We start from the raw sequence: 24,981 nt of genomic DNA on the forward strand, positions 1-24,981 counted from the left end.
AATTTCCTCGTAAACGCAATTCAAATTAACACAACTCAACTGAATGTATTTTTTCAGCATACATTAAACAATTTAATATATTGATCAAAAATATAAGAAAATGTATATTTTCTTTGCGTAAGGATAAACTAACCAACCCTGCCTCAAAATAACAACACTTTCACTGAATGAAAAACAAGAAATAAGATAAAATGAAATGTCCAGTCACTCTCAGATTTCATTTTCTCAGATTGTTTTATTCACTTTTGGTGTCTGCAGTTGTTGGCATGAAACATACAATACATAACACACAAGCGTAGAGAATGTTTGTGCACTTACACACACTAATGCTGAACCAGATGGAAGAAGGTGTGGACGTGCATCCATTCACAAAAGCATAACATGTAATTAAAAAGTTGCTCTGTTGGTTGGCGTTTGAACCGTGGATATTTTCATGGTGAGTAGCAAGTTAAAATATCATAAAAGAGTCATTTAAAAACCCTTTTAAAGGGGTCATGACATGGATTTTTTTTTTTTTTAATATGCTCCTTGAGGTTCACTTATAATGTTAATGAAGTTTTTTGCACACACACACAAAAAAACAAATATATATGTGGAAAGACAATTATTTTCAACCGTAATTCTGAGCCTTTGTCTGAAATGACCGTTTTTAAGGCGCGGCTCCTTTAAGGCTTGTCAGGAAACTCGCCATTGAAAATATTATCCACATAAAACCATCATTTACAGACAAAGCATTATGAAATGATTTACTGATGATTTGTGGATCAGGGTCGGGTTGCTCCAGCCGTTCGTAAGTTCTTTCTTAAATTGGAAAGTTAAGTCCACACTACAGGCCTAGTTTGTAACTAACTCTGTACTTTATTCCATTACACCATTTGTTCGTAAGGCAGAAAATAAGTTTCCATTAAATACGATACTTGATCATGAATAGCATAAGTGTTTTTATATGTAAATAACATTCAGAAACTGTATTTGAAATTAAATTAATAAGGATCAATAAATAAATATTGATACAAAAAACATAAGAAATGACCTTTATTGATTCAAATGTCAGCCGTTAAGAGACTGAACGCCAGTGGGCGGGGCCTATGGTGTGATGATGTATAACTATTGGTCGATGTCTTGCTCTGGAGGAGGTCATATGCAAATGTGTTTGCCTGTGTGACATCACAGATCCCGCAATATCAAAACGAGCCATTTTGGGAACTTGATTAAATAAATGCTTAGTTTATAATGAGGAGGATGTTTTAAGCTCTGAAACTTGCAGGATGTTTTAATGGTACAAAGACCTTTTATATGTCAAAAGATCAAGGCAAATTTGATTTCTCATGTCATGACCTCTTTAAAAGTTCGCTTTAGATAAAAAACTCTCAAAAGGATTCAGGGCTGATTCTGTTAAAAATGTGGTAATTAAAAAACAAACAATTATACATTCAAAATAAACACATTTAAACAGCACCAATAAACTCTTTTACTTTTTCAGTCCGTTTCTGCAACAAACACACACACACGTTTCCATTGACTTCTATTGCTTTTACACACGGCTAATTATAAATACTACAGACTAACTCGAACAGAAATGAATAAAAACAGTATTTACTTGGGTTTTCTCCACTGAGGACGTCTCTGGGCAGAAAGATGAAAGCGTGTGTGCGCTCGTCCTCTTGTTCCCCTGTGCCGGTGTGTTCTGGTGTTCTGGTGCTCTAGCTGGCCTGATGGTCCAGGAGTTTGTGGAGCTCGGCGGTTTCGACCCGGGCTCCTCTGACGCCTCGGTCTCTGAAACTGGCCAGAATGGGTCGTAACCTCACGCCGTCCGCTGGAAGGAAGCCCTCGATGGCTGTACGCAGCTGCAACACAGGAGAACAGCTGCTAATCATGTCCTCTTCTCCTCAGCTCACATTCATTCATGCATTCTGATGGAAACCAAAGCGAGCAAACGCACAAGAAGTTTTTCTTGGATAATTCAATTAGCAGTTTATTTGGCAAACCTGAAGCCAGGTTTTTCTAAAGTAAACAACTGAAAAATAAATTTGTTTTCTTTTAATTCTCTTTTATTCCATTATTAAGTTATGAAAAAAAATGAAGGTGCATTTAAAGTTCAAAATATTCAGTTTTTTTGGTTATGTGAACTTTATGGAAACATTCCAATTCATTCTTCAGACATTATGGGAAAGTTACTTTTGAATGTTCTCTGATTGTTCTGAACAATAAACCAGTGAACCTCAGTGTAGAGGATGTGCAGATGCGTTCAGCTCGAACTGTTTTATGTCATTGTTGTGCGTCTGCTGAACTCTCACCTCTTTCAGTGAAACAACACCAATCAGTCGTCCGATACCGGTGACGTAAGCGTAATCCAGATTCAACACAGAAAACATGGTGTGAGTCTGTCAGAGAGAGAATGAGATGCTAAATGGGAATGTCAGAGCAAATCACCTTTTTTCCTCTTTTTGATGTTTAAAGTGACATATACTGTAACATTAACAATGCATTTCCTGAAACTAAACTCAAAAAACAATTACGACATCACAGTTTTCTCCCCAATCTAAAGCTAAATAAACAGAACCCACAGTCTGACCTTGTGCAGTGAAGTGCCCTCCACCAGCTGGAAGGGGGCGGGGTCAATCTTGCAGTTGTTGAAGTTCACCTGCTCGTCAAGCAGTGGCTCCTCCCACTCCTCAATCTACATTCAGAGCCAGAGATGTGAATGAGTGTGTGTGTGTGTGTGTGTACTGTATATGTGTGTGTGTGTGTGTGTGTGTGTGTGTATGTGTGTGTGTGTGTGTGTACATGTGCGTGTGTTCAGATGTCCTCACCTCCTGAAGTATCGTATCATCATCTGCATCTGGGTAGTCCTGGAGAGAGAAGATGTCACAGAGCTTTCTGCACTTTTACATTTTCAAAAAACATCACTTAAGTATGATTTATTAGCTTGTTTCCTCAATCCTCATGGGGAATTATTTTTTTCCAAATGTCCAAAAATGTCCAGGTTTGTGGGAATATTTTGTCCCCATAGCATAGGGTTTACCAGCACCACACACACACTCACGTTGTTGTATTATTATAATTACTATTATCACAGACATATCGTGACTTGATTGAATGTACAGCCCTACTTTTAATTTATTCATCCAAATTCCATGACACTCCATCTTATATTGTAAAAATCTTATGACTAAATTTTCCACATCACAGAAATCACGGGCCCTACACATGTACACAGTATAATCGCCTCCTCAAAAGCACCGGAGTGAATGTAGAGAGCAGCATCAGTGTGTGTGTGTTGGAGATTCACCTGCAGTGCGTCGACGTCAGGCCGAGAACAGCACAGCTTCTTCAAACTGATGCCAGAGTCATACGGATCTGAGAGAGAAGACAAGAGACGTGTCTGAATACGCTGTTTGTACTGTATGTCCGCTACGTGTGTGTGTCACGGTCACATGTAGTTTAGCTTTCAGTCTGTCATTGTCTTTCTCAATACAGTAGGTGTGTGTCAAACACATTAGTCGTCTAATTAGTCGTCACCTGTTCATAGTTCTGTTGATTACCTTCCGCATGTATTTAAGCCCTCTGTTCCTTCAGTTCATGTGACAGTGTGTGCTGTTGATGGGGAAACTGCATACTTTGGAGTAAAATACTTGACCAAAAAGAATGCATGAAGCTAGAATAGAATGATTGTGACATTACTTGTAATCTCTTCTTCCTCTACAGCCGACTTCTTCAGGACAGGTTTAAGAGGTTTAGAGGAGTCTGGATGAGCCGAGGTGGATGGAGACTCTTCTGTGGACGTCTACAACACACACACACACACACACACACACACACACACACACACACACACACACACACACACACACACACACACACACACACACACACACACACACACACACACACACATTCTCAATGCCTGAACTATATGTCTGTGATGGAGATATCAGTAAAGTAATGTTAAAGTTCTAGGAAAGATGGTTTTAGTCTTTGGTTCTGTGTAAATGAAATGCTGTATGCAGAAAACAATGCATACAAACTCAATTGCAGTTCAGACTCAATTAATTAATTAATTAATTAATTAATTGCAGGAAAATGTGGGAAATTAAAATAATACGGAATTTCGAACAGTGCTGGCTTGAAAGCACTGCAGCAACCAACAGCTGTTCTTATTATATCAGACAAGCGTTCACCGACTGACCTGGAAGTGAACCCTGTAGCTGCAAGGCATGCTGGGAACAAGTCCTCCTCGCCGGTCCTGCGCTCGCTGCTTCAGGAGCGCCAACAACTGAGCGCGCTCGACAGAACCCAGCAAGAGCATCGACTCTGAGAGACACGAGGGAATCAATCAGAGGGAACAGGACAGGTGCATAAATACTGGATACCTGTCTATCTGTCTATCTGTCTGTCTGTCTGTCTGTCTGTCTGTCTGTCTGTCTGTCTGTCTGTCTATCTATCTATCTATCTATCTATCTGTCTATCTATCTGTCTATCTATCTGTCTATCTATCTGTCTGTCTGTCTGTCTATCTGTCTGTCTATCTATCTATCTGTCTGTCTGTCTGTCTGTCTGTCTGTCTGTCTGTCTGTCTGTCTGTCTGTCTGTCTATCTATCTGTCTGTCTGTCTGTCTGTCTGTCTATCTATCTATCTGTCTGTCTGTCTGTCTGTCTGTCTGTCTATCTGTCTATCTATCTGTCTATCTATCTGTCTATCTATCTGTCTGTCTGTCTGTCTGTCTGTCTGTCTGTCTGTCTGTCTGTCTATCTATCTATCTGTCTGTCTGTCTGTCTGTCTGTCTGTCTGTCTGTCTGTCTGTCTGTGTCTGTCTGTCTGTGTCTGTCTGTCTATCCATCCATCCATCCATCCATCTATATATTTAAAACCTGTCAAATAATGTAATGTTTATTGGTATACTACTTTTCACAATCCACATTATCTTGGCTGATTTATAAATTAATTAAAATTAAAAATATATATTTAATTAAAATTAATAACATTATAAAATATAAAGCTGACTTGATATTTTCTCCCAACGTTCTACAAACATTTTGTTAACGTTCCCATTAGGTTATAAAAACGTTATTTCTGAATGTTCTCTGAAAAAAATGTCATTGTTACGTAAACGATAAGGGATCATTCAATTGTATCATTCTACAAACATTACTGGAACGTTACTTTTGAATGTTTTCTGAATGTTACTTTAGAATGTTCTCTGAACGTTACTTTAGAATGTTCTCTAAACGTTACTTTAGAATGTTCTCTGAACATTACTTTAGAATGTTCTCTGAACGTTACTTTGAATGTTCTCTGGAATGTTACTTTTGAATTGTTCTCTGAACGTTACTTTTGAATGTTCTCTGAACGTTACTTTTGAATGTTCTCTGAACGTTACTTTTGAATGTTCTCTGAACGTTACTTTTGAATGTTCTCTGAGCGTCACTTTTGAATGTTCTCTGAACGTTACTTTTGAATGCGTTACTTTTACTTTTGAATGTTCTTTGAACGTTACTTTTGAATGTTCTCTGATCGTTACTTTTACTTTTGAATGTTCTCTGATCGTTACTTTTACTTTAGAATGTTCTCTGAACGTTACTTTTGAATGTTCTCTGAACGTTACTTTTGAATGTTCTCTGAACGTTACTTTTGAATGTTCTCTGAACGTTACTTTTGAATGCGTTACTTTTACTTTTGAATGTTCTTTGAACATTACTTTTGAATGTTTTCTGATCGTTACTTTTACTTTTGAATGTTCTCTGATCGTTACTTTTACTTTAGAATGTTCTCTGAACGTTACTTTTGAATGTTCTCTGAACGTTACTTTTGAATGTTCTCTGAACGTTACTTTTGAATGTTCTCTGAACGTTACTTTTGAATATTCTCTGAATGTTACTTTTGAATGTTCTCTGATCGTTACTTTTACTTTTGAATGTTCTCTGAACGTTACTTTGAATGTTCTCTGGAATGTTACTTTTGAATTGTTCTCTGAACGTTACTTTTGAATGTTCTCTGAACGTTACTTTAGAATGTTCTCTGAACGTTACTTTTGAATGTTCTCTGAACGTTACTTTTGAATGTTCTTTGAATGTTACTTTTGAATGTTCTCTGAACGTTACTTTTGAATGCGTAACTTTTACTTTTGAATGTTCTCTGATCGTTACTTTTACTTTTGAATGTTCTCTGATCGTTACTTTTACTTTAGAATGTTCTCTGAACGTTACTTTTGAATGCTCTCTGAACGTTACTTTTGAATGTTCTCTGATCGTTACTTTTACTTTTGAATGTTCTCTGATCGTTACTTTTACTTTAGAATGTTCTCTGAACGTTACTTTTGAATGCTCTCTGAACGTTACTTTTGAATGTTCTCTGATTGTTACTTTTGAATGTTCTCTGAACGTTACTTTTGAATGTTCTCTGAACGTTACTTTTGAATGCGTTACTTTTACTTTTGAATGTTCTCTGATCGTTACTTTTACTTTAGAATGTTCTCTGAACGTTACTTTTGAATGCTCTCTGAACGTTACTTTTGAATGTTCTCTGATTGTTACTTTTGAATGTTCTCTGAACGTTACTTTTGAATGTTCTCTAAACGTTACTTTTGAATGTTCTCTGAACGTTACTTTTGAATATTCTCTGAATGTTACTTTTGAATGTTCTCTGAACGTTACTTTTGAATGTTCTCTGAACGTTACTTTTGAATATTCTCTGAATGTTACTTTTGAATGTTCTCAGATTGTTACTTTAGAATGTTCTCTGAACGTTACTTTTGAATGCTCTCTGAACGTTACTTTTGAATGTTCTCTGATCGTTACTTTTACTTTTGAATGTTCTCTGATCGTTACTTTTACTTTAGAATGTTCTCTGAACGTTACTTTTGAATGCTCTCTGAACGTTACTTTTGAATGTTCTCTGATTGTTACTTTTGAATGTTCTCTGAACGTTACTTTTGAATGTTCTTTGAATGTTACTTTTGAATGTTCTCTGAACGTTACTTTTGAATGCGTTACTTTTACTTTTGAATGTTCTCTGATCGTTACTTTTACTTTTGAATGTTCTCTGATCGTTACTTTTACTTTAGAATGTTCTCTGAACGTTACTTTTGAATGTTCTCTGATCGTTACTTTTGAATGTTCTCTGATCGTTACTTTTACTTTTGAATGTTCTCTGATCGTTACTTTTACTTTAGAATGTTCTCTGAACGTTACTTTTGAATGCTCTCTGAACGTTACTTTTGAATGTTCTCTGATTGTTACTTTTGAATGTTCTCTGAACGTTACTTTTGAATGTTCTCTAAACGTTACTTTTGAATGTTCTCTGAACGTTACTTTTGAATATTCTCTGAACGTTACTTTTGAATGTTCTCTGAACGTTACTTTTGAATGTTCTCTGAACGTTACTTTTGAATATTCTCTGAATGTTACTTTTGAATGTTCTCAGATTGTTACTTTAGAATGTTCTCCGAACGTTACTTTTGAATGTTCTTTAAATGCTACTTTTGAATGTTCTCTGAACGTTACTTTTGAATGTTCTCTGAACGTTACTTTTGAATGTTCTCTGATCGTTACTTTAGAATGTTCTCTGATCGTAACTAGTGGTGCAACGGATCATCATTGATCCGTGATCCGTTCGGATCAATATCTTCGGTTCGGCACACACGTGATCCGCGGATTGATTTATGAAAAAAAATAAAGTTGTGCGCATGTTCAGTCCACACACAGCGTGGTCATGGCGAGCGGAGGAACGGAGGAGCTTGAACGCCCCGCGTCATTTAATTCCCCTGTATGGGAGCATTTTGGCTTCCCTGTCAAATATAATGATGAAGGAAAGAGGTTAGTGGATAAAACCGTGACGGTGTGTAGGCACTTTTGCACAAGAAAGCCATATGACAGTAGGGCTGTCAAAGAATATTCTAAATTCGAATATATATTCGAATAGTTTTAAAAAACAGAATATCGAAGGTGAAAATTAATATTCGAATGTGGAAAAACGCCCGCGGTAGCAGAGGCGCGGCTGTCTGCTTTGTGAGTGGGCGCGCTGCCTGAGGGATCAGGGACAGGTCATTTTATTTAACATTAAACAGAAACATTACTAAAGTGTAGGTAAGTGTAGAGACACCTCATTCGCGCCGCAAGATCTCCAGACGAGCGTAAACGCATCTTTACATTGACTTAACATTGAAATCACTCGCGTCAGACGCTCTATTCGCGTTTGGTGTGAACACAGCATGGGTGAGGGCAAGAGAGAGAAAGAGGTCTGCGGGTCTTGGCCATTAGTTGATTTACTTGTTTTTGTGTAGGTAATACGTTGTCAAATATGTTTAAACTTAAATAAACTATCTATACAAGTAGTTATGTCTCTTTGTATTAATTTGTCCTGTTATTGACATAATGCGCATCATTGACAAAATGCGCAACCAGATGTTCGAATAGTTCGAATGGCTAATAAAGTGAATCTGAAGTGTTTTTTTAGAGGGAATATTTTTGAGCATGTTTAACAGCCCTATATGACAGTGGAAACACATCAAGCATTGGTCCATGTTTAAAGGAATGTTGCACTTTAAGTTGTTTTTCATTTATTATGTTAAAAAGAAGATATTATGCCTTGTGCACTTTAAGTTGATTTTATATATTTTATTTTAATAATTTAAAAGTGTTAATAAACAAACAAAAAATTTTTTTTTTGCTGATCCGAAAAATGATCCGATCCGTGTCTGATCCGAGAAACGATCCGAACCGTGAGTTTTTTGATCTGTTGCACCCCTAATCGTTACTTTAGAATGTTCTCTGAACGTTACTTTTGAATGTTCTCTGAACGTTACTTTTGAATGTTCTCTGAATGTTACTTTAGTAAGAGATGTGTTTGTACCTGCAGATTTCACCACAGGCAGCATTTTCTGATTTCCTGAGCGTAGGATCCTGTTAATGTCTCTGTAGGTGGAGTTCAGTGTGACGTAACGAACATCTCTTTCCATAAAGTCCTCTACACGAATATTACATTTCCTACCAACAGAAAAAGAGGTAATTGTCAATTTTTTTTATGCACAAGTCAAGTCACCTTCATTTATACAGTGCTTTCAACAATATTGTATCAAAGCACCTTTGTAGGGGTAGGTGGTGCACAGGATGAAAAACAGAAATGAAGATATGAAAGTGAAAGCAGAGACTCACTCGCGGTGTCCCCATCGGAGCAAGGGCAGGTACGGCAGCTTCTTAATGCGGATAACCGTGTCGTAGATGGACGGCTGGAGACTCTGAGAGACCATGTTGGCCAGAATCACCGAGATCAAGATGGGCAGAGTGTAGCTAATCTGACCCGTCAACTCCATCATGATCACGCCGGTCGACAGGGTGTGTGTGACTCCTGCCGTCAGCGCTGCCGCTCCTGCTCACGAGAGAGAGTCATGTGACTGATCATTAAACACAGAGAGAGTCATGTGACTGATCATCAAACACAGAGAGAATTACAGTGTCCGAATCCACATTTGCTAGTTTAACGACGGGACAAATGGTCGGCGCTCCCGGTGCTGGTCTAAAAGGGGCTTCCCTATTCTCTTCATGAGTAATGGGTGTGTTTTGGGTGTAATGTGCAATAAAGCAATCAGAGTCTCATCTCCCATTCCCTTTAAAAGCCAGTTGCGCTCGTGTCACGGCGGATTCGCTATTTACATGGAGGAATTTACAAGTGGAAAGACTGCTCATGCGCGAGGTTAAAACTGTGTGTGTGTGTGTGTGTGTGTGTGTGTGTGTGTGTGTGTGGTTAAAGCAAGCAGACCATCTACGGGACAAGCCGGATTCATCATATCTTTATGTACACAATAATAATCTTTTACATTGTAATCCTTTTATTTTTAATATTTTGCATGTTTGTGTGATGCTGCGCGTGTGTGTGTGTAATAAGCAGAGTGTACGCACGTTGTGGACCCGCCTATAGGCGCAAATTACTAACGCGCTCTTTAAATAACTAAATAAATACTAGAAAGTCTATTTCAGTTCCTCAAAATAGCAACGCACCAACAATGCTCCTGAACACACACCTGGTTCTCAGACCAGCAGCCCATGGCACACAAATGTGCGCAAATGCATTTGCTATTTAAACAACGTGGAGCAGGACGTGAAAACGATAATTGCGTCGGGCTGAAACTAGCAAAACACACTATCCAGTGCCTCACCCACGACAGCGTATGCTCCGGGCACGATGTGATATATGTGTCCGTCTGTGTTAATTCCCTCTGGAAACAGAGTGGCCATTCCTTCACCCACCAGACGGCCAAACCCAGCTCCTGAAACACACGTTCAGTTCACACTCGTCTTATTAAAGGCTCTTAAAGTCCGTTCACACATAAAACAATAACTGCACTAGCGGTCAAAAGTTTTTTTGAGTCTCTTCTGCTCACCAAAGCATCATAAATACAGTAAAAAATCTGAAATATTACTCCAGTGTAAATCATTTGTTCTCTATGTGAATATACAGTAAAGTGTAATTTATTCCTGTGATCAAAGCTGAATGTTCAGCATCATTACTCCAGTCTTCAGTGTCACATGATCCTTCACAAATCACTCTAATATGAGGATCTGATGATCAAGAAACATTTATGATTATTATCGGTGTTGAAAACAGTTGAGCTGCTTTAGATTTTTCTGGACTTTATGTTTTAAACTTTATGGTGTTAGTTATCATGGTGTCGAACGGGCCCTAAAAAGGAGGAAATGCCCCAAAAATAATGGTAGACACAGTTTAGATAAACACACAAACACTTACCGATGACGAATATGGGAACGAAGGAACCACACGGTATAGGAAGGGTTATGGAAAGCGCAGACATCCAGAACTACACAACAGACGACAGTAACACAATTAAAGCACAACAACACACACACATTCACAAATACAGTATTAGAACAGCTTTATCATTATAGGAGTGTTTTTAAAGCACAACAGGGTTCAGAGTAAAGAAGAGGTGTAGTCGCAGGAGCAAAACTGTTCGTCTGTTTCAATCCAAAATTGGAATATGGCATAAAACATCTGGGAATAAAACTGTGTTTATGTGCAGCTTGGCATTTCCATCCAGCCTTTATAATGCGATATCCCGAACCTTGCATGAAACATGTGAACATGGCTTGTGTGTTTATTGACCTTCATCAAGACGAAGATGGTGAGGATGATGAAGACGTTCGCTTGAGGATGTTTCCAGGCCGCTAAATGATCGTCACTGTCGAAGTCGGCCATGATGCAGTGATTAGACCAGGTGCGATGGTCAAAAAATGAAAGTAAGGATTCCCTTTGTGTAAGCTATAAAGAGGAAATGATGTCATAAACAGAATATGGTTCTATAAACAGTAAACAAAAATGGTACATTCATTAAAAGACTGGTTTTCATGTTTAATTTAAGTGTGTGTTACCTTTCCAGCCATGAACTGCCCGAAGCCCGGAGGGAAAGTGAGCGTTGAAATCAGCACAGAGACCAAAGCAGAATACAGGAAAACACTAGACAGAAAACACATGATTATACACACTTACAGACACACACACACACACACACACACACACACATAGAGACCAAAGCAGAATACAGGAAAACACTAGACAGAAAACACATGATTATACACACTTACAGACACACACACACACACACACACACACACATAGAGACCAAAGCAGAATACAGGAAAACACTAGACAAAAAACACATGATTATACACACTTACAGACACACACACACACACACACACACACACACACACACACACACACACACACACACTCACACACACACACACACACACACACATACTCTCACACACACACGCACAGACACACACACATACACACATAAACACACACACACAGAGACCAAAGCAGAATACAAGAAAACACTAGACAGAAAACACGTAATTATACACACTAACAGACACACACACACACACACACACACACACACACACACACACACACACACACACACACACACACACACACACACACACACACACACACACACACACACACACACACACACACACACACACACACACACACACACACACACACACACACACACACTCACACTCACTCACTCACTTCTTCATGAGGAAGCTGTTCATGGCTTTCTGCTTCTTCACAAACAGAGTAATCTTCCCATAGAGATACACGAAGAAGGCTCCGCCGAAGCCACACACTATCCTGAGGAACAAAACGTGTGTGTGTCAAAGCAACAAACACACACTATCCTGAGGAAGAGCAACACACCACAAGCGCTTGTGCGTCACAATGACTGTATCACAACGAGAGGCGTTTTAGAGAAGTATCTCTCTCAGGTTTTCAGAAAAATTAGAATTTTTTCAATGTTTTAAACTGAAAAAAAATGACAAAAATCTGCTAGTGCCACAAAACACACTATATAAAAGCCTTACTATCGTAAGCAATTCTGCTTATAATGTAAATATATCTTGTGCTAAACGTGTGCTCCATTTATTTTTATAACTTTTATAACTAAAAATGTGCACTGATATGATCTTTCAGTTTCAGCTCACTTTACTTCACTGAAGAAATGCATGTCGTTGTTTACAACTACTGTTGCAAATGTGATATTATTAATATTATTAAATGAACCAGAGCTAACATGATCTAAGAATGAACAGTATTTTTTAGCAACTATCATTAACGAAGATAAATAAATACTCTAACAAATGTATAACTGTCTAAGTTATGCGTTTCAGAAATGTACATATACAAAATCACAGTTAACGGAAAATGTATTAATTTAAACAATGTAATAATTTTATACAGAAACAATGAGTTTACTGAAGTAATGAATACATGTTTGTTAACAAATGACTATGACATATGGATAAATGTAGCATTGGTGAAGTTGATTCAGAGTTCTCGCTAACTAAGTGAACCGTGTTGTGTTGTGTTGTAGACTCCTCCAGGATGAGCACTGAGAGCTGTGATAGCAGACACACACACACACACACACACACACACACACACTGACCCCATCGCAGCGAAGGCCGGGAGCTCCTGCAGGTCGAACGGATAGTCCAGCCGGTACTTCGTCGCATAAAGAGCCGTGAGCGTCTCTGAGAGAGAGAGGATAATCAACTCCACATCTACTGTGCATTACTTACACACTACAGTTCATATGTGGAGCTCTAGCACTCTAGATATTCTTATAAAACACACTCATGAGCCTCTACTGGTGTTAGAAACAGCCCCACTGGTGTTAGAAACAGCCTCTACTGGTGTTAGAAACAGCCCCTACTGGTGTTAGAAACAGCCTCTACTGGTGTTAGAAACAGCCCCTACTGGTGTTAGAAACAGCCCCTACTGGTGTTAGAAACAGCCTCTACTGGTGTTAGAAACAGCCCCTACTGGTGTTAGAAACAGCCCCTACTGGTGTTAGAAACAGCCCCACTGGTGTTAGAAACAGCCTCTACTGGTGTTAGAAACAGCCCCTACTGGTGTTAGAAACAGCCCCTACTGGTGTTAGAAACAGCCCCTACTGGTGTTAGAAACAGCCTCTACTGGTGTTAGAAACAGCCCCTACTGGTGTTAGAAACAGCCCCACTGGTGTTAGAAACAGCCTCTACTGGTGTTAGAAACAGCCCCTACTGGTGTTAGAAACAGCCCCTACTGGTGTTAGAAACAGCCCCTACTGGTGTTAGAAACAGCCTCTACTGGTGTTAGAAACAGCCCCTACTGGTGTTAGAAACAGCCTCTACTGGTGTTAGAAACAGCCCCACTGGTGTTAGAAACAGCCTCTACTGGTGTTAGAAACAGCCCCTACTGGTGTTAGAAACAGCCCCTACTGGTGTTAGAAACAGCCCCTACTGGTGTTAGAAACAGCCTCTACTGGTGTTAGAAACAGCCCCTACTGGTGTTAGAAACAGCCCCTACTGGTGTTAGAAACAGCCCCTACTGGTGTTAGAAACAGCCCCTACTGGTGTTAGAAACAGCCTCTACTGGTGTTAGAAACAGCATCTACTGGTGTTAGAAACAGCCCCTACTGGTGTTAGAAACAGCCTCTACTGGTGTTAGAAACAGCCCCTACTGGTGTTAGAAACAGCCCCTACAGGTGTTAGAAACAGCCTCTACTGGTGTTAGAAACAGCCTCTACTGGTGTTAGAAACAGCCCCACTGGTGTTAGAAACAGCCTCTACTGGTGTTAGAAACAGCCTCTACTGGTGTTAGAAACAGCCCCTACTGGTGTTAGAAACAGCCCCTACAGGTGTTAGAAACAGCCTCTACTGGTGTTAGAAACAGCCTCTACTGGTGTTAGAAACAGCCCCACTGGTGTTAGAAACAGCCTCTACTGGTGTTAGAAACAGCCCCTACAGGTGTTAGAAACAGCCTCTACTGGTGTTAGAAACAGCCTCTACTGGTGTTAGAAACAGCCCCTACTGGTGTTAGAAACAGCCCCTACTGGTGTTAGAAACAGCCTCTACTGGTGTTAGAAACAGCCCCTACAGGTGTTAGAAACAGCCTCTACTGGTGTTAGAAACAGCCTCTACTGGTGTTAGAAACAGCCTCTACTGGTGTTAGAAACAGCCCCTACTGGTGTTAGAAACAGCCTCTACTGGTGTTAGAAACAGCCTCTACTGGTGTTAGAAACAGCCCCACTGGTGTTAGAAACAGCCTCTACTGGTGTTAGAAACAGCCCCTACAGGTGTTAGAAACAGCCTCTACTGGTGTTAGAAACAGCCTCTACTGGTGTTAGAAACAGCCTCTACTGGTGTTAGAAACAGCCCCTACTGGTGTTAGAAACAGCCCCTACTGGTGTTAGAAACAGCCTCTACTGGTGTTAGAAACAGCCCCTACAGGTGTTAGAAACAGCCTCTACTGGTGTTAGAAACAGCCTCTACTGGTGTTAGAAACAGCCTCTACTGGTGTTAGAAACAGCCCCTACTGGTGTTAGAAACAGCCTCTACTGGTGTTAGAAACAGCCCCACTGGTGTTAGAAACAGCCTCTACTGGTGTTAGAAACAGCCCCTACTGGTGTTAGAAACAGCCCCTACAGGTGTTAGAAACAGCCTCTACTGGTGTTAGAAACAGCCTCTACTGGTGTTAGAAACAGCCCCTACTGGTGTTAGAAACAGCCTCTACTGGTGTTAGAAACAGCCCCTACTGGTGTTAGAAACAGCCTCTACGGGTGTTAGAAACAGCCTCTACTGGTGTTAGAAACAGCCTCTACTGGTGTTAGAAACAGCCTCTACTGGTGTTAGAAACAGCCCCTACTGGTGTTAGAAACAGCCCCTACTGGTGTTAGAAACAGCCTCTACTGGTGTTAGAAACAGCCTCTACTGGTGTTAGAAACAGCCCCTACTGGTGTTAGAAACAGCCTCTACTGGTGTTAGAAACAGCCTCTACTGGTGTTAGAAACAGCCTCTACTGGTGTTAGAAACAGCCCCTACTGGTGTTAGAAACAGCCCCTACTGGTGTTAGAAACAGCCCCTACTGGTGTTAGAAACAGCCTCTACTGGTGTTAGAAACAGCCTCTACTGGTGTTAGAAACAGCCCCTACTGGTGTTAGAAACAGCCTCTACTGGTGTTAGAAACAGCCCCTACAGGTGTTAGAAACAGCCCCTACAGGTGTTAGAAACAGCCTCTACTGGTGTTAGAAACAGCCCCTACTGGTGTTAGAAACAGCCTCTACGGGTGTTAGAAACAGCCTCTACTGGTGTTAGAAACAGCCTCTACTGGTGTTAGAAACAGCCTCTACTGGTGTTAGAAACAGCCTCTACTGGTGTTAGAAACAGCCTCTACTGGTGTTAGAAACAGCCTCTACTGGTGTTAGAAACAGCCTCTACTGGTGTTAGAAACAGCCCCTACTGGTGTTAGAAACAGCCTCTACTGGTGTTAGAAACAGCCTCTACTGGTGTTAGAAACAGCCTCTACTGGTGTTAGAAACAGCCCCTACTGGTGTTAGAAACAGCCCCTACTGGTGTTAGAAACAGCCCCTACTGGTGTTAGAAACAGCCTCTACTGGTGTTAGAAACAGCCTCTACTGGTGTTAGAAACAGCCCCTACTGGTGTTAGAAACAGCCTCTACTGGTGTTAGAAACAGCCCCTACAGGTGTTAGAAACAGCCCCTACAGGTGTTAGAAACAGCCTCTACTGGTGTTAGAAACAGCCCCTACTGGTGTTAGAAACAGCCTCTACGGGTGTTAGAAACAGCCTCTACTGGTGTTAGAAACAGCCTCTACTGGTGTTAGAAACAGCCTCTACTGGTGTTAGAAACAGCCCCTACTGGTGTTAGAAACAGCCCCTACTGGTGTTAGAAACAGCCTCTACTGGTGTTAGAAACAGCCCCTACTGGTGTTAGAAACAGCCTCTACTGGTGTTAGAAACAGCCTCTACTGGTGTTAGAAACAGCCCCTACTGGTGTTAGAAACAGCCTCTACTGGTGTTAGAAACAGCCCCTACTGGTGTTAGAAACAGCCTCTACTGGTGTTAGAAACAGCCTCTACTGGTGTTAGAAACAGCCTCTACTGGTGTTAGAAACAGCCTCTACTGGTGTTAGAAACAGCCCCTACTAGTGTTAGAAACAGCCTCTACTGGTGTTAGAAACAGCCCCTACTGGTGTTAGAAACAGCCTCTACTGGTGTTAGAAACAGCCTCTACTGGTGTTAGAAACAGCCTGTACTGGTGTTAGAAACAGCCCCTTCTGGTGTTAGAAACAGCCTCTACTGGTGTTAGAAACAGCCTCTACTGGTGTTAGAAACAGCCCCTACTGGTGTTAGAAACAGCCTCTACTGGTGTTAGAAACAGCCTCTACTGGTGTTAGAAACAGCCTGTACTGGTGTTAGAAACAGCCCCTTCTGGTGTTAGAAACAGCCCCTACTGGTGTTAGAAACAGCCCCTACTGGTGTTAGAAACAGCCTCTACTGGTGTTAGAAACAGCCTCTACTGGTGTTAGAAACAGCCCCTACTGGTGTTAGAATCAGCCTCTACTGGTGTTAGAAACAGCCTCTACTGGTGTTAGAAACAGCCTCTACTGGTGTTAGAAACAGCCCCTTCTGGTGTTAGAAACAGCCCCTACTGGTGTTAGAAACAGCCTCTACTGGTGTTAGAAACAGCCTCTACTGGTGTTAGAAACAGCCTCTACTGGTGTTAGAAACAGCCCCTACTGGTGTTAGAAACAGCCTCTACTGGTGTTAGAAACAGCCTCTACTGGTGTTAGAAACAGCCTCTACAGGTGTTAGAAACAGCCCCTACAGGTGTTAGAAACAGCCTCTACTGGTGTTAGAAACAGCCTCTACTGGTGTTATAAACAGCCTCTACTGGTGTTAGAAACAGCCCCTACTGGTGTTAGAAACAGCCTCTACTGGTGTTAGAAACAGCCCCTAATGGTGTTAGAAACAGCCCCTACTGGTGTTAGAAACAGCCCCTACTGGTGTTAGAAACAGCCCCTACTGGTGTTAGAAACAGCCTCTACTGGTGTTAGAAACAGCCTCTACTGGTGTTAGAAACAGCCCCTTCTGGTGTTAGAAACAGCCCCTACTGGTGTTAGAAACAGCCTCTACTGGTGTTAGAAACAGCCTCTACTGGTGTTAGAAACAGCCTCTACAGGTGTTAGAAACAGCCCCTACTGGTGTTAGAAACAGCCCCTACTGGTGTTAGAAACAGCCCCTACTGGTGTTAGAAACAGCCTCTACTGGTGTTAGAAACAGCCTCTACTGGTGTTAGAAACAGCCCCTACTGGTGTTAGAAACAGCCCCTACTGGTGTTAGAAACAGCCCTCTACTGGTGTTAGAAACAGCCCCTACAGGTGTTAGAAACAGCCTCTACTGGTGTTAGAAACAGCCTCTACTGGTGTTAGAAACAGCCCCTACTGGTGTTAGAAACAGCCCCTACTGGTGTTAGAAACAGCCCCTACTGGTGTTAGAAACAGCCTCTACTGGTGTTAGAAACAGCCTCTACTGGTGTTAGAAACAGCCCCTACTGGTGTTAGAAACAGCCCCTACTGGTGTTAGAAACAGCCTCTACTGGTGTTAGAAACAGCCCCTACTGGTGTTAGAAACAGCCCCTACTGGTGTTAGAAACAGCCCCTACTGGTGTTAGAAACAGCCCCTACTGGTGTTAGAAACAGCCCCTACTGGTGTTAGAAACAGCCTCTACTGGTGTTAGAAACAGCCCCTACTGGTGTTAGAAACAGCCCCTTCTGGTGTTAGAAACAGCCCCACTGGTGTTAGAAACAGCCCCTACTGGTGTTAGAAACAGCCCCTACTGGTGTTAGAAACAGCCCCTACTGGTGTTAGAAACAGCCTCTACAGGTATTAGAAACAGCCCCTACTGGTGTTAGAATCAGCCTCTACTGGTGTTAGAAACAGCCCCTACTGGTGTTAGAAACAGCCTCTACAGGTATTAGAAACAGCCTCTACTGGTGTTAGAAACAGCCCCACTGTTGTTAGAAACAGCCTCTACTGGTGTTAGAAACAGCCCCTACTGGTGTTAGAAACAGCCCCTACAGGTGTTAGAAACAGCCTCTACTGGTGTTAGAAACAGCCCCTACTGGTGTTAGAAACAGCCTCTACAGGTGTTAGAAACAGCCTCTACTGGTGTTAGAAACAGCCTCTACAGGTGTTAGAAACAGCCTCTACTGGTGTTAGAAACAGCCTCTACTGGTGTTAGAAACAGCCTCTACTGGTGTTAGAAACAGCCCCTACTGGTGTTAGAAACAGCCTCTACTGGTGTTAGAAACAGCCTCTACTGGTGTTAGAAACAGCCTCTACTGGTGTTAGAAACAGCCCCTACTGGTGTTAGAAACAGCCTCTACAGGTGTTAGAAACAGCCCCTACAGGTGTTAGAAACAGCCTCTACTGGTGTTAGAAACAGCCTCTACTGGTGTTATAAACAGCCTCTACTGGTGTTAGAAACAGCCTCTACAGGTGTTAGAAACAGCCTCTACTGGTGTTAGAAACAGCCCCTACTGGTGTTAGAAACAGCCCCTACTGGTGTTAGAAACAGCCTCTACTGGTGTTAGAAACAGCCCCTACTGGTGTTAGAAACAGCCCCTTCTGGTGTTAGAAACAGCCCCACTGGTGTTAGAAACAGCCCCTACTGGTGTTAGAAACAGCCCCTACTGGTGTTAGAAACAGCCCCTACTGGTGTTAGAAACAGCCTCTACAGGTATTAGAAACAGCCCCTACTGGTGTTAGAATCAGCCTCTACTGGTGTTAGAAACAGCCCCTACTGGTGTTAGAAACAGCCTCTACAGGTATTAGAAACAGCCTCTACTGGTGTTAGAAACAGCCCCACTGGTGTTAGAAACAGCCTCTACTGGTGTTAGAAACAGCCCCTACTGGTGTTAGAAACAGCCCCTACAGGTGTTAGAAACAGCCTCTACTGGTGTTAGAAACAGCCTCTACTGGTGTTAGAAACAGCCTCTACTGGTGTTAGAAACAGCCCCTACAGGTGTTAGAAACAGCCTCTACTGGTGTTAGAAACAGCCTCTACTGGTGTTAGAAACAGCCCCTACTGGTGTTAGAAACAGCCTCTACTGGTGTTAGAAACAGCCTCTACTGGTGTTAGAAACAGCCCCTACTGGTGTTAGAAACAGCCTCTACTGGTGTTAGAAACAGCCTCTACTGGTGTTAGAAACAGCCCCTACAGGTGTTAGAAACAGCCTCTACTGGTGTTAGAAACAGCCTCTACTGGTGTTATAAACAGCCTCTACTGGTGTTAGAAACAGCCTCTACAGGTGTTAGAAACAGCCTCTACTGGTGTTAGAAACAGCCCCTACTGGTGTTAGAAACAGCCTCTACTGGTGTTAGAAACAGCCTCTACAGGTGTTAGAAACAGCCTCTACTGGTGTTAGAAACAGCCCCACTGGTGTTAGAAACAGCCTCTACTGGTGTTAGAAACTAGTGATGGGAAGTCCGGTTCTTTTCCGCAAACCGGTTCTTTCGGACAGTTCGTTTCAATGAACCGGTTCAAAAAACCGGTTCACCAGTTCTTTTACATCATCACGTAATGACGTCAATTCTATCATCCCGGCGGATAAAAATACATTCAAATAAAGGCACTTGTAATCATAACTTCAGTTAAATAATAGTACTCATCGTCATAATCATCTTGGATAGGTTTCTTACATTTACGTTTTGAAAATGAACCCTGTAGTAGGCCTAAGGCGATGCGCAAACGCGGATGTTTTACATGTCCTGAAGTGAATAAACTGGTCTTCATCATTTTTATTTCATTTGTAATTAAATAAACTTCGGCCCCTCATTTAAGTCCTTGGTTCACCAGTGCTCATGTATCAGCACAGCACATAGACAGTATAAACACAGCATCAGTTGGCCAAAAGAAAGTTTGGTTCAGAGACGCATGCGCAGTCTCTCCAGCTCGTCGGTTCTGTATCGAACGCGTCCGAAAGAAACAGTTCTCGGTTCTGTACTGGTGATCCGAGGACTGCTGCAACAACCAGTTCTTGACTCGAGAACCGTAGCATATGCCTGTGTGTGAGCTGAGAACGTCTCCGGTTACTTTCGTAAAACCTTAGGCTATAGCCTTCAGTCGACAAAACTAAAAACTCGATGCATGTCTTCAGTATGTTTAATACGTTATGTTTTGATTAACACATTATAAACATTTACTTTGCACCCTTTAAAACCTTGGCAAGAGTTTACGTCAAAAATGTATATCAACTTACTTAGAAATTAAATGATCTGTTCCAGAAAATAATGTTTTAATAGGCTAGAAACAGCCCCTACTGGTGTTAGAAACAGCCCCTACTGGTGTTAGAAACAGCCTCTACTGGTGTTAGAAACAGCCCCTACTGGTGTTAGAAACAGCCTCTACTGGTGTTAGAAACAGCCCCTACTGGTGTTAGAAACAGCCCCTACTGGTGTTAGAAACAGCCTCTACTGGTGTTAGAAACAGCCCCTACTGGTGTTAGAAACAGCCCCTACTGGTGTTAGAAACAGCCCCTACTGGTGTTAGAAACAGCCTCTACTGGTGTTAGAAACAGCCTCTACTGGTGTTAGAAACAGCCCCTACTGGTGTTAGAAACAGCCTCTACTGGTGTTAGAAACAGCCCCTACTGGTGTTAGAAACAGCCTCTACTGGTGTTAGAAACAGCCTCTACTGGTGTTAGAAACAGCCTCTACTGGTGTTAGAAACAGCCCCTACTGGTGTTAGAAACAGCCTCTACTGGTGTTAGAAACAGCCCCTACTGGTGTTAGAAACAGCCTCTACTGGTGTTAGAAACAGCCTCTACTGGTGTTAGAAACAGCCTCTACTGGTGTTAGAAACAGCCCCTACTGGTGTTAGAAACAGCCTCTACTGGTGTTAGAAACAGCCTCTACTGGTGTTAGAAACAGCCCCTACTGGTGTTAGAAACAGCCCCTACTGGTGTTAGAAACAGCCTCTACTGGTGTTAGAAACAGCCCCTACTGGTGTTAGAAACAGCCTCTACTGGTGTTAGAAACAGCCCCTACTGGTGTTAGAAACAGCCCCTACTGGTGTTAGAAACAGCCCCTACTGGTGTTAGAAACAGCCCCTACTGGTGTTAGAAACAGCCTCTACTGGTGTTAGAAACAGCCTCTACTGGTGTTAGAAACAGCCTCTAACTGGTGTTAGAAACAGCCTCTACTGGTGTTAGAAACAGCCTCTACTGGTGTTAGAAACAGCCCCTACTGGTGTTAGAAACAGCCTCTACTGGTGTTAGAAACAGCCTCTACTGGTGTTAGAAACAGCCCCTACTGGTGTTAGAAACAGCCTCTACTGGTGTTAGAAACAGCCCCTACTGGTGTTAGAAACAGCCTCTACTGGTGTTAGAAACAGCCTCTACTGGTGTTAGAAACAGCCTCTACTGGTGTTAGAAACAGCCTCTAACTGGTGTTAGAAACAGCCTCTACTGGTGTTAGAAACAGCCTCTACTGGTGTTAGAAACAGCCCCTACTGGTGTTAGAAACAGCCTCTACTGGTGTTAGAAACAGCCTCTACTGGTGTTAGAAACAGCCCCTACTGGTGTTAGAAACAGCCCCTACTGGTGTTAGAAACAGCCTCTACTGGTGTTAGAAACAGCCTCTACTGGTGTTAGAAACAGCCTCTACTGGTGTTAGAAACAGCCTCTAACTGGTGTTAGAAACAGCCTCTACTGGTGTTAGAAACAGCCTCTACTGGTGTTAGAAACAGCCCCTACTGGTGTTAGAAACAGCCTCTACTGGTGTTAGAAACAGCCTCTACTGGTGTTAGAAACAGCCCCTACTGGTGTTAGAAACAGCCTCTACTGGTGTTAGAAACAGCCCCTACTGGTGTTAGAAACAGCCCCTACTGGTGTTAGAAACAGCCTCTACTGGTGTTAGAAACAGCCCCTACTGGTGTTAGAAACAGCCCCTACTGGTGTTAGAAACAGCCTCTACTGGTGTTAGAAACAGCCCCTACTGGTGTTAGAAACAGCCTCTACTGGTGTTAGAAACAGCCCCTACTGGTGTTAGAAACAGCCCCTACTGGTGTTGGAAACAGCCTCTACTGGTGTTAGAAACAGCCTCTACTGGTGTTAGAAACAGCCTCTACTGGTGTTAGAAACAGCCTCTAACTGGTGTTAGAAACAGCCTCTACTGGTGTTAGAAACAGCCTCTACTGGTGTTAGAAACAGCCCCTACTGGTGTTAGAAACAGCCTCTACTGGTGTTAGAAACAGCCCCTACTGGTGTTAGAGACAGCCTCTACTGGTGTTAGAAACAGCCCCTACAGGTGTTAGAAACAGCCCCTACTGGTGTTAGAAACAGCCTCTACTGGTGTTAGAAACAGCCTCTACTGGTGTTAGAAACAGCCCCTACTGGTGTTAGAAACAGCCTCTACTGGTGTTAGAAACAGCCCCTTCTGGTGTTAGAAACAGCCTCTACTGGTGTTAGAAACAGCCCCTTCTGGTGTTAGAAACAGCCTCTACTGGTGTTAGAAACAGCCCCTACTGGTGTTAGAGTGCTGTGACACAGCCGTATCGTTTTATTACAGGAGCACTGTGGAACTTTTCTTAGTTCAAAATGAACAAAATTTAAATAACTAAAAAAATCATTCTTCCAAAGCGTGTGTGTGTGTGTGTGTGTGTGTGTGTGTGTGTTTGTGTGAGTGTGTGTGATTGTGTGTGTGAGTGTGTGTGTTACCAGTCAGACAACGAGACAGAGCTTGTTATAAAACAAGAATTAGCAACATTAAACATTAAAACATTAGCTCCTGTGTGTGTGTGTGTGTGTGTGTGTGTGTGTGTGTGTGTGTGTGTGTGTGTGTGTGTGTGTGTGTGTGTGTGTGTGTGTGTGTGTGTGTGTGTGTGTGAGTGTGTGTGTGTGTGTGTGTGTGTGTGTGTGTGTGTGAGTGTGAGTGTGTTTGTGTGTGTGTTTTAACTGCCAGACTAGAGGGCCAAAAGTTACATAGTGTGCCTCTGATACACATCTACACACACACCTTCCTCTCCGTGCCACACGGGCAGAAACCTGAAGATCAGCGAGCCAAACGTGGCGGACAGAAACCCACGCCAGTAGTTCGGTGCGACATAAAACCTTGAGGTGATCTCCATGCTGAATAACACACCTGCAACACACACACACAACACGTGGTTTCCGTGTTTCATGGGGACTTTCCATAGACATAATGATTTTATACTGTACAAACTGTATTTTCTATCCCCCTACATTAACCCGACCCATCACACACACACACACACACACACACACACACACACACACACACACACACACACACACACACACACACACACAGGGGAGAGTGGTGATGTTGGTGGTGATGTTTGTCCTCCTCCTTGCGAAGCTGTTGCTTTGTCTCTGTGGTTCTCTTTCGTGACGTACTACACCTTCTGAGCTCCTGTCCAGCGCAGTGTGTTCCCCGTTGCTTGATGTGATATGGAGTTTCTACAGAATGGTCTTGATATTGCCCTTGTAACGTTTCTTTTTCCCGCCAGTGGCTCGACGTCCTTCCTTGAGCTGGGAGTTCAGGATCTGTCCGGGGAGACGTGTGTTGGGCATGCGGACGACATGGCCTTTTCTCCAGGCCGCGGAAGCATGCTAGTGGGCTTGTGTTTAGTCACGCACTTCATTGCACCAAGCGTTGTTTTCTTCTTATTTATTTAAATCCAGATGATTGATTTACAAAACATCAATTGAAACTAAGGTACAAATTATACAAAACGAAATAACTTCAAACAAACATACAAAGTGGTCAAAAATCGTCTCCGACCCACTCCGTATCTCCCAGCATATCGCATTCAATCCATTTCCACGGCCTTTATGATGTATCCCATTTTCGATATTTTCTTTCTTATTTAACAGATTAATTAAAACAAAACAAACTTAAATCTCTACGACATGGCCTGTCCATCAGTGTTGGTACTGCACTATTGTAGTGGTTATGCTGGTCATGTTGGCTTCCTCCGAGACGCTTGTGCTGGTGCGTCTGTCCTCTCAGCTGATCCTCAGAGTCTTCAGAAGGATCTTTGATGGAATTGCTCCATGTCTCTCAGGCTGAAGATGGTCTATGACTCGGCTCCATACACAACTAGGACAGCGGTTCTGTGGACCAGGAGCTCTGTTTGGGCTGGTAGGCCTCGGGCTTCGAGGACTCTTCTCCTGAGTCTGGCGTAGGCTCCACTGGCACAGCTCAGGCGAGTCATCTTCATTTATATAGCGCTTTTAACAATGTAGATTGTTTCAAAGCAGCTTTACAGAGATAAACGTATAATTTAAGGTAACAGAGATTGTTTTGGCTTTAAAGCGGTTCTTTAATAAAGTTATTTTCCAGCTAAAGTTAGTTATGATTGATTTGCTTCCGTCGCAACGATCATTTGTTATTAAATTAGGGGCCGCTAAGACGACACCATTCTCTCTACACAGACTTTAAACGCGAACCTGTGAGAAACGCTGATGGCGGTCACATGCGCATTAAGAACTGGTTCTATAGTTATGTGCGTTTGAATATATGTGCGCAGGTTTGGAATTCCCTACAGTCCAAGCCTAAACAAAGTACTGGTGTTTCCTTATA

At 42.1% G+C, this 24,981-nt stretch overlaps 1 protein-coding gene across 1 annotated transcript in view; it reads right to left on the reverse strand.

Annotated features, from left to right (window-relative positions):
- Positions 1 to 212: 212 nt before the first annotated feature.
- clcn2c (chloride channel 2c) overlaps positions 213 to 24,981 on the reverse strand; it is a gene marked incomplete at its 5' end in the record, with an annotated part of 33,051 nt that continues 8,282 nt past the window's right edge. Inside the window, 16 exons of the mRNA XM_081370027.1 lie at positions 213 to 1,847; positions 2,298 to 2,384; positions 2,576 to 2,680; positions 2,814 to 2,852; positions 3,293 to 3,360; positions 3,685 to 3,787; positions 4,190 to 4,314; positions 8,852 to 8,985; positions 9,154 to 9,367; positions 10,155 to 10,265; positions 10,745 to 10,814; positions 11,120 to 11,275; positions 11,386 to 11,470; positions 12,065 to 12,166; positions 12,981 to 13,065; positions 23,392 to 23,517. Of these exons, the coding sequence (XP_081226153.1) occupies positions 1,704 to 1,847; positions 2,298 to 2,384; positions 2,576 to 2,680; positions 2,814 to 2,852; positions 3,293 to 3,360; positions 3,685 to 3,787; positions 4,190 to 4,314; positions 8,852 to 8,985; positions 9,154 to 9,367; positions 10,155 to 10,265; positions 10,745 to 10,814; positions 11,120 to 11,275; positions 11,386 to 11,470; positions 12,065 to 12,166; positions 12,981 to 13,065; positions 23,392 to 23,517 (1,754 nt within the window). The 3' untranslated portion in view covers positions 213 to 1,703. The remainder of the gene's footprint in view (positions 1,848 to 2,297; positions 2,385 to 2,575; positions 2,681 to 2,813; positions 2,853 to 3,292; positions 3,361 to 3,684; positions 3,788 to 4,189; positions 4,315 to 8,851; positions 8,986 to 9,153; positions 9,368 to 10,154; positions 10,266 to 10,744; positions 10,815 to 11,119; positions 11,276 to 11,385; positions 11,471 to 12,064; positions 12,167 to 12,980; positions 13,066 to 23,391; positions 23,518 to 24,981) is intronic.

Source organism: Scardinius erythrophthalmus (assembly GCF_964197995.2).
Source record: "Scardinius erythrophthalmus genome assembly, chromosome: 7".
NCBI classification, from domain to species: Eukaryota; Metazoa; Chordata; class Actinopteri; order Cypriniformes; family Leuciscidae; genus Scardinius; species Scardinius erythrophthalmus.